The sequence below is a fragment of the Halichoeres trimaculatus genome, unplaced genomic scaffold, assembly GCF_033239565.1.
Source record: "Halichoeres trimaculatus isolate MK-OKI-2021-1 unplaced genomic scaffold, fHalTri1.1 fHalTri1_scaffold_17, whole genome shotgun sequence".
Taxonomy (NCBI): domain Eukaryota; kingdom Metazoa; phylum Chordata; class Actinopteri; order Labriformes; family Labridae; genus Halichoeres; species Halichoeres trimaculatus.
The window spans coordinates 12,071,591-12,088,094 of record NW_027437195.1 but is presented as its reverse complement, the minus strand read 5'-3'; the positions used below and the strand labels follow the sequence as shown (position 1 = coordinate 12,088,094).

Below are 16,504 nucleotides of genomic sequence, written 5' to 3'. Positions count from 1 at the left end.
ATGCATTACTACATACACTGATCTCTTTTGTATTATAAAACGTGTTTAACCTTGTTTTCATATTATTCTGCTGCAGTATTTCACATTCTCCGTAGGTTTGTACCATTCTTGAACCATATCTTTAGCACTGCTGCTTATTCACATTGTGCGGTAATATCGATAACATTTTTTTAAGGACAAATAAAGAAACCCTCCAGAATAAACAAAGTCAAACTGAATCAAACACAGACCAACTTTTATCTCATCAAGATTTTATCCAAAGAGTAAGACACAGATAGAAATCAAAAACTTTATTACAAAAATAAGTTACACTCACCTCCATTTTACAGTATAAAACAATTTATTTGCAGGAATGCAAAAAACGTTGTTGGCCACCAACAATAGTTTAAAACTGCTAACATCTTTTTTTCAAAAGGTGGTTGTTATGATTTTATTGAGGGAGTTAACTGTATAGAAAACTGGGATTGAAGAGCAGTTTTCTTTATGCTATACCCGGTAATAGAAATCATTCACTGCAGTATCCCTTCTACCACTATGTGACTATGATCCCTTACCAAATCATGGCAGCTTATGTTAGGCACACATGCTCACTGGTTGGGCAATATGGCAATTCAGTCATCCATCAAGATTATCTTGAAAGATCTTCAACACAGTTGCTGTCTTCAGAGCCGGGAAGGGATCATTTACGACTGACATGATTTAGGATGTTCTATTGGACACTGATGTTTAAATTATTCAGCTGTAGTTTGAAAATGTGTTGTATCAATATAAAAACAAACCCACTGGAATAATACAGTGGCACAAAAGGGACACTGCAGGGCTTTATTTTTGTTTTTTATTTTTTTTTTTAAATCAAAGGCAGCTGGATACCTCCGATTTTGAAGCCTTTACAAAAGTAACATTTTATCCGAAAACTATACAACCAGTAACTACATACTCTGAAGAAGCAAGGCGGCTAATTCAGTTCAAAATAGGATAAAAGCAGGGCTTGTTCAGACTCATCTTATGAGATTGTTTTGCATGCCCAGTTTGACTGTTTGCAGTGTCAGAGCTGCAGCTAAAATGACTATTTTACATTAAGTACATCGCTTTTGCGCTGCAGCTCTTGTGCATATTTTGTTTAAAAACAAGCCCTGCTTTCATCAATATAGTTTCCCTATTTACAGTACAGGCCGGGTAGTTTAGTCCTCTGTACTGAGGTAGTCAACCAACCCTTTAAAGACAAGTTCTGAAAAGAACCACTTCCTGGAATGCCTGACTTATCCATGCCAGGTGGGTACACCCTAAAACCTGCAAATGTTCTCTGTCAAACATCCAGATCAAACGATTAAGATTGGACATGGATATTCCGACAATAAAAATTGCGATTAGCACAAAAATATACAATAGCATCAAGCTCTTTTGAGCCACTTCAAACCTAAAAACTTAAAAAGTGCAAATTCTTCAATAATTATTTAAAATGGCATGTTCAGGGACAGGGAAGGGGGAGATTGTAAGGGCAATACACAGCTCTGTTTCTCAGAGGCTGGGTACAGGGGTACAGGGCAAATAGACTATGGTGATTTAAAATCATCCATCTTTCTTTTTTAAGGTGGCAGTTTCAGAAAATAAAAATTAAATTAAAAAAGGGGCGGGGAGGGGATGCTTCTTCTGTAAGGCTGGAATATCATTGGACCTTTTTTGTCGCTCTCTTTTTTTTTTCTTTTAACATCCATTGCAGCTTACGGTGTAACCCCACACATCAAGTCAGTATCCGCTGTGACAGGTCAAGACCGCCCTCGGCCCCGTTTCCCTGCTGGACAAATGACAGGAGAGAGAAAATTAGTACAGGGGAAGGAAACTCCAACAAAGACACCCACATTTTACGTCAATCACAACAATTACAGCTCAATTAAAATTCCACTTTGAGACAGGTTGGCCACAGGGAGGGGCTTAGATGTCCTTAGAAGTATAGCTTGTTGTGAAGGACCTTTATTTACGAAAAACTATCTGACTTGCTGCACTGAAAGATGACATTTGTCAGGGATTAGACACGAAGCCAGAAAGCAGGTGTACACTTAAGTTTTTCTTTAAAACATTTCCAAAATCAATTCAAAACATCTCAAGAACAGTTGTGGATCATCAACTTTCATTTTTCCCTAAGATCAGGTGCCTTTATCTGCAAACCTGCTCAACCTCCTTAAATCAAACTCTGTATCCAAACAATGGACCAACTGCAGGAGAATATGCAAACTGTAAAAGTGAATTTCAGGGTAGAGAAAAGACAAAATAAACTAAGCTGCAAAGCTCGTTATTTGTCACTGGTTAGTCATTTTTATCTGAGATCATCAAACAAAGCTTTTGTTAAAAACCACAGTGTGACTAATGCAGCCCCCTCCCCAGACCGAGCTGAACACAGAGAAGTTCACCCTAACCTCTGCTTGTTCCAGGTCCCCCTCGCTGGGAGAAACCCAGTCGGCCCCTTGGTGTGACAGCTCCACGGCCTCTGGTCTGAGTGGCACTACCTCGGACCCCGCCCCTTCCTCCTCGGCCTCTTCCAGACCCCTGGAAGTCGTCATAGCCATAGTAAGGGTCGTCGTAGCCGCCCCGGTAGTTGTGGTAGTCATATCCGTAGTAATCATAATAGTCTTCATAGCCGTAGTAGTCAGGTGGGTAAGAATAACCTCCCCGTCCTCCTCGGCCTCGTCCTCTGGTGGGTGGTGGCATGTGTGGAGGCCCGTAGTAATAATATTCATCATACCTGAGGATGGATTCAGATGTATCATGAATGTGGCTTTCTGCTCTTTAATAAGTTTCATTTGATCAATGCGTGGAAAACAGATTGTAGGTTACAGTTTGTACACAGTGTCTTACATTTGTGTTTTAGCGGCTTGCCTCTGGGCTTTGCGCTCTTTCCGCTTCTGGTCAGGGGGCTTGGCGAAGACAATTTCAATGTGCTCTCCCTCAAGATCTTTGCCGTTCAGATCAGCCAAAGCCTGGGAAGTAGATCAAGATCATAAGCTTCAAGTTTGTAATAATTCTTTAGTGTGTCTGCTTTGTGGTGTTACTCCTTCATACCTTCACAGCACCATCTCGTTCCTCAAAGTGGATAAAGGCGTAGTCTTTCAGTTTTTTCACCCGCTCCAGTTTCCCAAACTGACTGAAGGTCTTTTCAAGTATCTCTTCTGTGACAGTGCTTGCTAAGTTCCTTACAAACAGCACCTTGACCTGGTTAAGGAGACAAAGTTCTTTGTTTTTTGTGCAGAAAGGGAATGATGAAACTCAGGGACATTTTAATATCGTAAACAATTTTGACAACATTCTACCATAAGCATCCAACTCTGTTTCTCACCTTGGCCATGACCTCTGGGTCAGGGTCCTCAATGGGATCAGCCCACTCTACAGTGACCACATTACCCCACACCTTCACTTTGCCGCTCATCAGCCGGCGGCGGGCCTGAGCTGCCGTCTTGTGGTCTTCATACTCCAGGAAGCAAAAGCCCCGATTCTTCTTCTTGTCATCAGGCTGGTGGTACAATATGACATCATTTAGACCCTCTGTAAAGACCAACAGGGAAGAGAGAAAGGAGGGGAAAAAAAGTTATATCAATGAAATCCCTGAAAAACAGGCGTCTACAATTAAGATCTTTAAAACAAACACTGAAACTTCACTGTGAAAGAAAACTGAATCAACCCTGTTCAGTGTCCAGTCAGATCTTAGCGGTAAACCGTCATAGTAACGTGAGTCACTCCAGCATAGTAATGAGGTCATCATTTGGACACTGAAAGAGAAAGTGCTCCACATCTCTCTACTTTTTAACCTTCACTCACTGATTTCCACTACAAAACTTCAGTGATAAGATTTTAATGAAAGTTATCTAAAGCTAAACGTGGGAGCGGAGCTGTGGATTAATGTTACACAGAGTGTTATGGAATAAGAATTCAAAGGATGCTGCTGACTCACCTGTGACTTTTGCAAATTCTTCAACAATCTGCTCTTTTGTTTTACTCTTGGGGATGGAGCCAACAAACAGTCTATTATTGGCCACAGAGATGCACACACCAATGTGTTTACCTGGTCGAATTTCACTGTTGTTGCACTGTTGAAAAAACAGAGGAGCGTATTGGGAGAAATTAGCGACAAACTGTACTCAATGGGTCCGCTGGGAGTGGGTCGTCTGTATCTAAAGACATCTTTCTGGTACCTGACGTGCAAAATAATTTAACGTCAGCTTCACTTTATTTAATTCATTTTCTCATACTTGCAGGAGACTAGGCATACCAATTTGACAGCCTGCTGTGCAGCTTCTTTAGTGCAGAAAGTGACAAAGGCGTAGCCTCTGTTCAGGCCACTGAGAGGATCCATCATCAGGCGGAGGTCCCAGATGGGGCCGGCTTTCTCAAACAGCGGAACCAACTCATCCTCAAAAAGGTCTCTGGGGATTTTGCCTACAAATATCTGCAGGTGGAGAAAAAAGAGAAACAAAGTACATGAGAACAACTCTTTGACTTTACACTTAAAATAAAACCAAGAGATAAATGGCATTCAGGTGAAAAGGTGTCCAGTCAGCTCTTAGCGGTAAACTATCACTGTAACCATGGTTACTACAGATGATAATAATGTCATCATTTAGACACCACATTCAGAGGGAATGCACTTAGATCAAAAGTAACAACTTTAGGGTCTAACTTAACAACAAGGTCTCCATTGATGTTTGTATACACATCACAAACGCTGTGAGGTTGCAGGTTTATACCTCTGTACCGATGGTGGGCTGGGCCCCTGAGTGGGCGGACTCTGGTGGTGGACCTCCGTACTTCCTTTGACCAGTTGTCACATCGAGTGTGTAGCCAGTTCTCTCCAGCAAAGCCTGACCACCAGAAAACATTGAACATTATATAACCATATGGTTAAACCACAACAGACAGACTGAGCGTTTAAAGGTTTGAGTGCATCTTTCTACAGGTAGCATTTATAAATCACATCTGCAGTCTTTGTATATGCAATCACCTATACCTCTCTAACTGTTTAGATACATCCAACATTTTAATCAGTCAGGATCAGTTCTCACTTTGATTTTGGCTTCATCTGGTCCTTTATTGGTGTCTGACACTTTGGTCCCTTGTTTCTCTCTCTGTCTGAACGTCTTCATCACGCCACAAAGAAAGGCACTTTTGTTCTGTGAAAAACAAAAACAAGTTCTTGGTTAAATCAAACAATGGCTGCAGCAATCTTAATTCTTGACTCAACACAAGTTTGGTTCCTGGATGTATTGATCAGGCCACAAAGGTTGTAACAGTTTAAAATAATCTGCCAGAATCTGATGAATTTAACTGTCACACAGGTGTTTGACCTGTCAAAGCTTTTAAGGTTAGCAATGACTGGATTTACTTTGCTTGTGTCTGTGCAGAAGGTAAGAGATGCTTGCTTTTAAAACTCATCTTTATATCAAAACACAATATGGTACCATTCATTTCTATCTGATTACCTAAATTAAAAACATTTGTTTTTGTTAATACTACTAACTGTGAGACACAAGTGGTTCGTGAAAATGGTGTTTTAGAAAAACAAGAAACAAAAAACTGTAGCAAAGATAATACTGAGCACACCACTTTAAGTGTAGCAGTAACTTGGCTTTAATGTGCAGACTTTATTTCTTCCTGAACTGCAGGGCTTTCAGAGTGTTAAGGATAAACACGGAAATGATTTTAATATCTGTAATGATCCTCAAGATTTTACTTTTACTTTTCTAAAGCTGCCTCATCCAGGGAAAGCCAGGATTGGGGACATGAAAACATGATTACTAGCATTGGACAGAGAGCAAAAAAATAAACACAACTTAAACATCATCCGCCAGTAAAAACACACTGAACATCCACTCTTTGTAAAGGCACCAGAAAAAAAGGTCAACACCAACACTGACATGAGCGTACCTGAACATGTGAGAGGTCACTGTCCTTGAATTGCAAAAGGACTTGTAGAGCACCTTCCACCTGGAATTCTTTCAGGGCGTCAATCGCTCGATCATCTAAGTCACTGTGTGACACTAAACCTGAGGGAGGGACGACAACAGAGAGTAACTGAGTTACTGACCAGCAACATGACAGGGTCACCGGAACATAACTGTGTACCAGAAATTAAAAGTACAACCTAAAAGATGAAAAAGAGGCATGTGAGTCACTTTGCAAAAAAAATCTTTGACATTACGAAATGGAGAAATAATGATTGCTACAATAAGGAGTGAGGGGCAGGAACGTGCTAATCTGATGGCGCTGTATTCAGTTGTCAGGCTGAACTTTACTCTCCAACCAGCACATTTTTGCAGAACTAATCACAACAGATGTGACAGTGCAACTCGATATGCCAGTGCCACTCTATACGGTGGCTGGGAGTTTCTAATGAGCCTGTCTGCGTTCTGCTCTATGGAGGGGCCATCACCTGTCCCAGGCAGCCACACACCAGACAGCTGCTGCCATTGTTTCTGCCTCAGCCCCATCTGGCTAAAAAGGCCAAACTAGTACTTTTCTAGATCTGACTGACCAAACAAGTCCTAGAGTGACCCCAAACTCTGAAACTGTGCCTAAACTCGTAGAAACTTTAACAGATCCAACCAAAGGAAGAGACACTTAAGCTGTAGCTGACATCACATCAGCACCTATCACTCCTCTGCAACCCTTTGAGAGCAGAAAGTTCATGGACATGAACAGATACAGGACAGGCTCACCAAGACACTCCCAGGGAGAGGACAATCGATTAGCCCTGACACCAGTGATGATGCAACCATGTAGGGAATGCAAATGCTAAAATCATTTACACATTTTCATACTATTAATGTGTAATTTTATATTTTGTAGCACTGCAGTACCCATTTTGGTAGGAAACCACAAAAAGTTGCTTCAGGATCCCAATTCCCCCATTTAAAATGTGATAAAATGACAATACATGCAAGAAGTTGATAAAACATAGAAATTTGCATATTTGAATATGCAAGTATATGCATTGTGCCTTACCTGCTATGAAAATTTCATCTAGTTTTTCAGCAACTTTCTGTGGTAAACCAGCTTCTAATAAAGTCTGGAAGTGCTCAGAATGGGTAACTGCAGCAGAGGTGTCCATTGGTTCTTCTGGACCATTTCCATTAATATGTTCTGTGGCCATGTCTCCAGAAATCTGTGTAAATGCAATGAGCCAAATTAATCCTGGGTCAAGGGCAAGACTTGGCATGTGTTCAGGAGAGTGCAAAGTCTCAGAGTTGCAAGGTCAAAAGGTTTGTCCACTTTCAGATCTTGGAAAAAGAATGTGATGTTTTCATAACAAAAGGAACAATTGATCAATGCATTGGGAACGTCTATGTGTGCAAAACAAATTACCATGTGTTTGTCTTCTGGAGACTTTTCACTATCCTGACTATCACTTGCAGCTCTCAGCTTGCATGAGTAGAAGCTAAGAAACCTGTGTATAGGCAGTTGACAGATGTTCAACGTAGTGCACAAGACAGACAATGCAAGAAATAGAATCACATCCTGTAACAACAGAAAAAGAACTGTTGGTGTCCATATCACAGAATTTCCCTTTCTCTTCTAAAATATCAAGTTTTTGCAAATGGAGCAAAGTTCATTTGCTATATCAAAGCCATTTTTGGACGCAGTTGTTTCAGAAGCCTGGTCTTCTTTGGTCTCTAAATTATATGTTAGCTTACCTTCTCTCTGCTGACTTCAGCACAGGCTAGATAGCCGATACACGTGTTCCAGCAAAGACTGAGACCCGGTTTCCGGTGACTGACCAATGAGCATGTATGCACTATTAAACATTTGGCTTTTGGACACTTAAACGGCACATATTGTGTCACTAGTAAATTATGCAGTTGTTACAGCAGCTACCAGTCCATCCACATCGACACATGAGTCTGTACTGGCAGATTCTGTGCGTAAACTTGTGCTAAGCAGCGATCCGTCGGCTATCCGAAACAGCACGTCTAGTAACTCTGGTCTAAGAAAGTGAACAGTTGTTTTCTATTTTGTTGAAAGGTTATTTAAAAACAACCGCCTAATCATGGCATACAATCTCTTTACTGTGTCTGCTAATCAATCTGGTATTGGTAAGCACGTGCTGTCTATGTGGTTGAAAACATTTCTACAATAGTTAAACGAAGCTATACGTCTTGTGTAATAGAGAAATGGAGCACAAAATTTGCTTATCTAACAACTATCAGGAAATTACCATTTCTAAACAGTGTTAATGGTATCCTTGAATTTAGCGGGGAGGGACCGACTCGCACACGTTAAGGCTTGCTAGCTAGCTGGCTAGTTTGCACGGCCAGCGTTACAGCTCCAAGCTAACTCGGGACCTTCATTGGGACAATAACATGACGCGCTGGACTGAAATTTCTATGAATGCATCTGCAGTTTTTATTTTAGGGGACAAGAACCCAATCTTGCACTGTAATGAATAGGTTGGATCAACTAATTTTGCCCAATTAACTAGCTTTTGCCAGTTAGCTGCTATTAGCGTACGATGACAATGAGCATGTCAATTCCATGATCTGTCAAAATAGGCTAGCCTGAGCTAGCATGCTAATTTGAACGGAATTTCAGTGAGGCCATTGTTACAACGTCATTTGTAGGCATGAACTCCAGATATAGACAAGGTGAGGCTTTTTAGTTTTGTTTAAGGCAACAAGGCCTTGAAAGCTAAAGGTTTAGCCTGCTAGATGCGTGGTTTGTCAACGTGCCGCCATATAGGAAGAGTCCATTTTCAAAAAGCCGGTCTGGAGAACTCGTTCCCAACCACCACCAGTTTCCACATTGTTTGAAACAGCACCGCACGATTCAGACTTTTTAGCAAGCAATTCAGCAACAAGCACGTGACTAATTAGAAGCATTCGCCCTACCTGCCGCTGGATCACCAACGCGTATGGTGTTGATTACTTAGGAAGATAAATGTGATATTTAAAGACAGAAAAGTGTAAAACTCCCGGCACTGATCCGGCTTCAGTCATTCACTCTTGATGATGTAAAATGGCTGCCACGTTCACGCCTCGAGTTTTGTCTCGTCGATGGGGTTTCTTGGACAGCCCTGCACGGGCTTGCCTTGTATGCATTTTACAGAGGAGCAGCAGGTCATCCACAGCATCCATCATCATTATTGAGAATGAGTAATTTTGCCAGCAGCACCGTTCATTTGATGGATAAAAGCGTTAGCTAATAAGACAGTAGCAAAAGCTTTGGTAATGCGCTTTATAATATTGTGAGGAACAACTAGAAAATTCACTTTTAGTTTAAAATGAAAATAAATAAATAGATAAATAAATATATATAATGATAACATTTTGGGGTATAAATTATTTTCTGAAATCCTACCCTCATCGCTTACACTAGTAATAACGGAAAAAAAATTAAATAGTCTTTGACAAAACATTGCCCAACAAAACTATGTATACTTTAACTTAAACTACTCGAGTAACGCATATTTTTTTGGCAGAAGTTAAATATCAGTATACTTGCCATTTATCAGCAAAGTGCCAGACGAGACGAAGTGAGGTAGGTTCCACTTTCCACCACAGTGTGTCACTATTTTCATAGATTTAACACTAATCTGCCACATGAACAAAGGAGTACTTCGAGAGTGAGTTCGCAAAAAAAAAAAAAAAAAAAAAAAAAAAAAAAAAAGACTTTTTTGTGACATTAACAGTTACCTGTAAGATTTGGGAATTGGTTTGCACTTAAGGTTGTTTCCTCACGTTTAAAAAGCAAATTTCAAACATTTTTTTTTCAAAGGTCTCTGCACGGTTGAATACCTGCAGTTCAAACTTGGTGACAAAAAGTAGTTACATGTTAACATGTAAAAAATGGTTTGTCCACCCTAATAAACAATCAAATCAAACTACAAAAAAAAAAAAAAAAAAAATCACAATAATTATAATAATTAATAACACTGGCTCATACTTTTAAATGAGGTTAATACATCACCCATCTGTATTATATATCATTTGAAAATTTTCAGTGACAATGTTTTGCATCACACCGATGATATACCATCGATGACAAAAACAAGGGATTGGGTTATCTGTTATGATATTAACTGATTTTTTTTTTTTTTACCAGTGATTGATGGTCATAATATTTGGCCCTTGGCTGAAATAATAAAACTTCAGCTGCTCCAACAAACCACATTAATAGCTGGATCAGGAAGATTAAACGATTTTTGGGCACAACTTATCCAGATGTTCAGTGAGACAGAAGGATTTTTTTTGTCTCTATATGGAAGTAAGTCAGGAAAAAAAAAAAAATCACAATACTTAATATTAATGGCCAATGTCAAATGTGACAATGTCAAGGACTTCTGAGCTCTTGTGTTGTTTTGTATGCAGTCCAAGTCATTGTGAGGTCTAGTGACAAATACCTTTTTTATATACATTTTTTAGGATGAAAGTCATAATAAAGACTAAATTCAAAGCAATAGACAAAGCTTTTAAAGCTTCCTCAAACCTACAAGATAGATTTTCTATGTCCAAACAAGTGGTTCAGAAACTATTGCGTTTAGTAACAAATGTACAGCAGGTGTTTGAGTTTCAGTTATAAGCTCTAACTCTTAAGTGCATAATTTCTCTCCAGATCATGAAAAAAGAAAAACCTAAAATATGATTCTGCAGAGACAGAAATAACAGAAAACAGGAGGTTTGTATCAGGTTTGACTTAAAATTAAAAACTGAACACCTGAGAAAGACATGGATGGTATGACTATATTGCTGGGACCACAGGTTTGTTCATTGCTTATATACTTGTATACAACTCAAAAGTGAAAAATAAACTTGAATCTACTGATAATTGTCACATAGACTCTAAGATTAATATGACAGCATATATAAAGTATTCAGATCTGTTTAGTAACCTTTGCCATTCAACAAAGGAGATTTTCAGAGTCTGAGAAGTGACAACAGCCTTTATGTAGATCAAATTGTATATTTTGTTCACTCTTACCATACTTTTCATCTCATAGAAGCCTGTTTCATATATTTTTCGACTCGAAAATGATCATCTTTTACATGCATGCTTAAATACATATGATTGCATTTTGTTTGCTTTTCTCTGGCAATGTCTGCTTTAATTTGATTTCTTTGCAGGAATAAAACTCCACCATAAACTCTTTAATGAGATAAGGGCTGAAACTGTCACTGTACTACAGATCTCTCATGCCACCGTGTGGAGAGAGTGCCGCTGTGTACCCATCAACAAAAGCAACAGGATCTGGCCCTTGAACTGCTCTAAACAAAACCTGTGTATAACTTTTACTTTCTGGTATTCCTTTTGGAAATGGTCCATACCATCATTGATGTTTAATATTTAAACAATGGGATAGAATTGTAATTTTTTATACCCTATTACAGAACATCAAGTCAATATTAGTTGCATTGCAGTTTGCAGCATAGTGGGAAAACCGACCTGGTCATATCTTTTACCTATGCAATATATCCACCTGTTCAGTTTTGCAAGTGTGATATAAAATTTTAGATTGAAAGTTAAGTCAAACTATAGCCCAAAAGTAATTCCAAAATCTGCTTTTTCACCACACAGCTGACACCAGTCTATCAGATGGAAGCTAATAGCTAGCTTTAACTTCATCTGGCTGCATCGAAATTGGATAAAATCACTGCCAAGGTCTTAAATGAATACATTCTATTTGTGATGAGTGACAAAACAGTATTTTTTTTGTGTTACTCTAAATAGTTTTCAGATTATCAGCTTCATGACCAAGAAAACACCAAGGTTAGGACTTGTTGGGTGGTGTCTTTGTTTTCTTGATGATAATTTAAAGACGCCATGTTGGCCTACAGCCATAATGAAACATACAGGGCCTGTCGACCCTTTTGTGTCTTTTCTGCTCTTTCCCTTGCAGTAACAAGGGGGGTGTTTACACTGCAGAGCCTCCTGTGAATGATGTGAAACGTGTTTTTTCAAACATGACCATACTGGCTACACAGCCCTGCCCAGACAGACCTGTGGCTCTCTTCATCCCTTTAAGCTCTTGTCCTTGTTCAGCAAGACATTATTGATGATATTATACAATTAACATTTTTTCATTAAGTACGAACAGACCTTTTGTTGTATTATGAAAACTCAAGGTGCAGCTTCAACAAAGTGAAAATCTGTAAAACTTAAGACATGATTTTTGAATTAATTCATTTTACAAGACTACTCCCACCTATCTAATCTGGATGAAAGTATAAAGTACCAGTCGGTAAAAGCAAATAAAAGCTCTTTCCAAGCAGTCACCTGTAAGATTAGCCAGCCACAGTGATACATCAATGATGCTGTATAAACAATTTATTTATCTTTATTAAATACTTATCTTGTTTTGATTGATTGATTATTTCTTCTATTTTTAAAGGTTACCATTATAAGGACTGAGCACTGTGTTTTTGTGTTTGCTATGTCTTCTGGTCTTTTGCAGTTTGTCATTAAAAAGAGGCTGACTCACCACAAACCAAATCTCGTCATAGTGGACTGACAAGACTTACTATCTGATGTCATTAAAAGTACATGAATACACAGCAATGCAAAATGGAGCAGCTGTTGAAAGTGGGTATTTTAGCACTATATCACAATATTAAGCACACATAAGTATCAGTTTTACAACAGATATTAGTGACAATGAGTAAAAATGGAACAATATAAATCCTTTTCCTCCTCAGTATGGCATTACAAGTCTTAGGCCCGGGATTTGTCACCAGCACAACCAAGGACACAGGACGTGGGCACTTAAATAAACAGACAGGGAGGGGAAAAATTGATATTCATCCTTGACATTTTGAAAGTTGAGGGAGGACAGATGGATACTCTGTAGGCACAATTAAAAATGTCTCCATTAATTCATAACCTTTTCCATATATTAACTAATGAAGCTGAAATGTACAAATGTTTTTGTGTAATGAAAAAGGGGTTAATAGAATACATACAAAAAGTCCCACATTTCAATAATCTTGGTTGTTGCCTACTTCGACTTATGAAAAATATTATCCTTTTATAAAAATGTGTTTCTCCAAAAGCAATAGTGATAAAAAGCAGCACTCCAACATAGGTTTTAAAATCACATTATTGTCTGTAAAATGGGCTACTTAACTATAATCAATCAACAAATATGTAAAGTATCCGACATAGAGGTGTGTTTATTCACTAATGCAGTGTTGTTAAATGTTTACTTTACCTTTGTCAAATCTCTTTCAAGTACTAAGGAGTAGTAATTCCAGAGTAATAAAAACTTGATAGCCTTTATTTCCTGAAAAATTAGAATGTTATGAAAAATGTGATTATAAGTCACTGTCACAGTTTTTAAATACAGTTTCATCTGAATGTCTACTTTCTTCACATCTAGCTGGGAAGAAATGAGTATTGATACATGTGTTGCTGTTCTTCTGGAGGCTCATTAGATAAGTGGATGAGCTTATGAAAGCTTTTGGAATTTATATTTTATTACCAAAATGAAATTTGAGGGGGTTACTTTTCCATTCCTACTTGAATAATGCTCTAACCTTCCACATGGGGTTGGGTGGTAGCGGTTAGTTTAGCCTTTATTGACCTTAGTAAAGAGTCCTAGTGTAGACTACGATAATACAGTGTCTCTCCCAGTGCGGTGGGAGACACGCTTGCCATGCTGGGTGAAAGCGACACAATTCATGCATCTGAGAAACTGAAACTGAAACTGTGAGGTCCATTGTTTGACTTAATGTTACTAGTTTTACTAATCTTACCTATTCAACTGTAAACAATAACAACTACAGCTTTAAACAGGTGAGCTCCAAACAAGGAGGCGTGTAAGGACGCATACTACTCTAACCTGTGTTACAGTTATTTGGTCCCATGTTAATAGTTGGGCTTGAAAGTTTACGTACTCCGGCAAAATTTGTTGACTGGACCTCTAATTTTCCACCTCTCTACACGAGTTTGAGGACTAATCATTGGCATTTCTAATCTTTGGATGTCTTTTATATCCTTCTCATTTATAAAGTTTATTAATATAAAGTTCAACTAAATTTTCTCAAACATCCCTGGATGGTTATTTTGCAGTCTGCCTGTGATCTTTGCAGCAAAACTTATTGTACAGGAGAAAATCAAACTCACAACCTCCCCTGAGCTGTGACATGACCCTGATAACAATAACCTCCAGTTACCAAGTAACAGAAATCCAGGGATTAACTCAGCATCCATAGTCTGGATGGAAGGATGATGAAAACATGTTTCCACTATTTACTCTTGCCATTTTGTGCTTTAAAGGGATTATGAGAAAGGTCGCAAAGTGGCCACCAGGTCCCAAGATTGCTGATAAGGTTGGTAGGTCTTACTTAATCCAGGAAGAGGGCACAGTAAGGCTGCAGGACTCAAGGTATAAATCTACCTGGAGGGAATCAGAAGTACTCAATAAAGGACGCCCTTCACAGAGACGGACAATGAAAGGGAAACTTAACCACAACATGGTAACATTCTCTTCATTTGTTTTTAATGCATGCTGTTTGGAAACATTTTTGATTTATGTGTTTTTCTGTGTCTTTTTGTTATCAGGTAACTGTTACCACCATGATGGGCTCAGTAAAATCAGCTGGACTCTATCTGCTCCTGCTGTCTTTTCTTCTTTACGTTGTTGATTCTTACCCAAACAATGACCTATCAAACAGTAAGATTCATGTTACTACCCAATGTAGTTAAAATATTTCTCTAAATTAGTTACCAGTGCAGTATTGTAAATAACCTGTAAATTAAATATAGGTTTTTGTCAGTGTAGATTCACTTATTCTGCTGATAAGACATTGTTCCATGCCTTAGGTCTCAGATCTTTGTTGTTTTCTGTATTTCTCTGCAGTGGGATGTGAGGAGTGCACGCTGAGGAAGAACAGTTTTTTCTCTGCGGAGCGTCCCCTCTATCAGTGCATGGGCTGCTGCTTCTCCAGAGCGTACCCAACTCCTCTCAAGGCCATGAAGACCATGATGATCCCAAAGAATATCACTTCGGAGGCAACATGCTGTGTGGCTAAGCACAGCTATGAGGTACAGATACAGGCAAAAGAGATGAAACTTAACCAAAATATAGTAAGCTGGTTGAAAAAGTAGACTCAATCAAACCCTAATTCTGCATTTTTCATCCCTGGATTAAATCTGGCCAGGCAGTCTGCATGTCTTTCTCTCTTTCCTCAAAGTGTTTCCTGCCTGTTTCTTCTATTTTAAGGGATAAAGTAGGAGAAAAGTTAAATGCCTTTATTAAGAATTTGAATAAAAAATTAAAGACAAAAGCACATTCAGAAAATAAATGTTAGATTGGAAACTTGGGTTTCAGCTGGATAAACATAAAAAATAATAATAATAATAATAATAAAAAATATTTGCTCTCAAAGCATTGGAAATCAGTCCAGGACATGTGAACATTTATGTTGTGGTTTGGTTAATGTTAATTAAATATAGCACAGTGCCAGATTTTGGGGTTTATTTCTTGTCCAGATGGGTTGAATTTTTATAAGCTAAGTACAAAGTTTTAAACCCATTGACTTTTGATAACTTTGAGCAATTTAAGTCTTTGAAAAAGAACCATAGTTAAACTTTTTTTAAAACTTTTTTTTTTCACTGCAAGATAATGATTTGGCAGTTCAGTTTAGAAAAGTTAAAAAGGTGAATATCCATACTTCCATTTGAAGGTAAAAGATTACAGATTTGGAAGGCCTGCTCTTGATTAAATAAACTCAACAAGAAGTCGTTTTTTTTCTCTCTCTCTCAAATAAGATATGTGGATTTTTTCCCCATGTTCTTATAGTGTTAATGCATCACCTGGAATCTGTTTTTAATATCCACTTTGAAATGAAGAAATGAATAAATCTTTTATTTGGTCTAGTAATTTTTTTTTTTAGATAGATTTAAAGATCTGGGATCCTATCTCTCTGATATTACGTATTTATGTTCTCATACTTAAAGGACTTCAAACACAGCACTTAAATTGCAATGTACAATTTTGTGTTGTGACTCTGTCAGCATTCACTTTGCTTTTTCCTCAACTGTTCCTCTCTGCAGACCGAGGTGTTTGGCATACGGGTGAGAAACCACACAGAATGCCACTGCAGCACCTGTTATCATCATAAGATATGACGGATGAGAAGTGGAGACCTTTCTGCAGCAAGCAGCTAGACAAGCTGTGCTTCTTTCCTTATGCACAAGCTCTCCTGTTTTAAAGTGTATACTCTAGATTTGGCAGATGCCTAGCCTATTTATTAGTCTATATTTTTGCATGAATAGTTGTTTATGATAAAGTGTAGATTAAAAAGCAATGAAACACTAACCCAGGAGTTGCGCTTTCATTTGTGTGTCTTGTAATAGAAACTCAGCTGAATAAATGTTTGGAAAAACTATATCTGTCACTTTAGTAAAGTTATTTTTGCTATTGCAAACCATATTCATCGACAACCACGGGATAAAATTCTGTTAATGACTGTGTGATGTGATTAAGAATAGAAACAGGAACAGTTTCATTTTTTTTCCTACCAGGTGA

At 38.4% G+C, this 16,504-nt stretch overlaps 2 protein-coding genes across 4 annotated transcripts; one reads left to right on the top strand and one right to left on the bottom strand.

Annotated features, from left to right (window-relative positions):
• Positions 1 to 293: 293 nt before the first annotated feature.
• LOC141806962 (heterogeneous nuclear ribonucleoprotein Q) lies at positions 294 to 9,096 on the bottom strand. 3 transcript variants are annotated; one of them, XM_074692706.1, is made up of 13 exons: positions 8,871 to 9,096; positions 7,351 to 7,432; positions 6,991 to 7,150; positions 5,914 to 6,032; positions 5,052 to 5,159; positions 4,737 to 4,850; positions 4,262 to 4,438; positions 3,944 to 4,079; positions 3,332 to 3,537; positions 3,058 to 3,207; positions 2,854 to 2,975; positions 2,415 to 2,740; positions 294 to 1,792 (listed from the first exon to the last, which is right to left on the bottom strand). In XM_074692706.1, exons 2-13 carry the CDS (start codon positions 7,351 to 7,353, stop codon positions 1,767 to 1,769), a joined length of 1,647 nt encoding a protein of 548 aa, XP_074548807.1. In that variant the 5' UTR covers positions 7,354 to 7,432; positions 8,871 to 9,096; the 3' UTR covers positions 294 to 1,766. The 3 variants fall into 3 exon arrangements, with proteins under 3 accessions (XP_074548807.1, XP_074548806.1, XP_074548808.1); XM_074692705.1 differs by having other exon boundaries at positions 294 to 1,795; positions 8,871 to 9,092; XM_074692707.1 differs by lacking the exons at positions 6,991 to 7,150; positions 7,351 to 7,432 and having other exon boundaries at positions 295 to 1,795; positions 8,871 to 9,088.
• Positions 9,097 to 14,336: 5,240 nt separating this feature from the next.
• On the top strand, positions 14,337 to 16,150 carry cga (glycoprotein hormones, alpha polypeptide). The gene is made up of 4 exons (XM_074692012.1): positions 14,337 to 14,450; positions 14,536 to 14,647; positions 14,834 to 15,018; positions 16,030 to 16,150. Exons 1-4 carry the CDS (start codon positions 14,424 to 14,426, stop codon positions 16,102 to 16,104), a joined length of 399 nt encoding a protein of 132 aa, XP_074548113.1. The 5' UTR covers positions 14,337 to 14,423; the 3' UTR covers positions 16,105 to 16,150.
• The last annotated feature ends 354 nt before the right edge of the window (positions 16,151 to 16,504 follow it).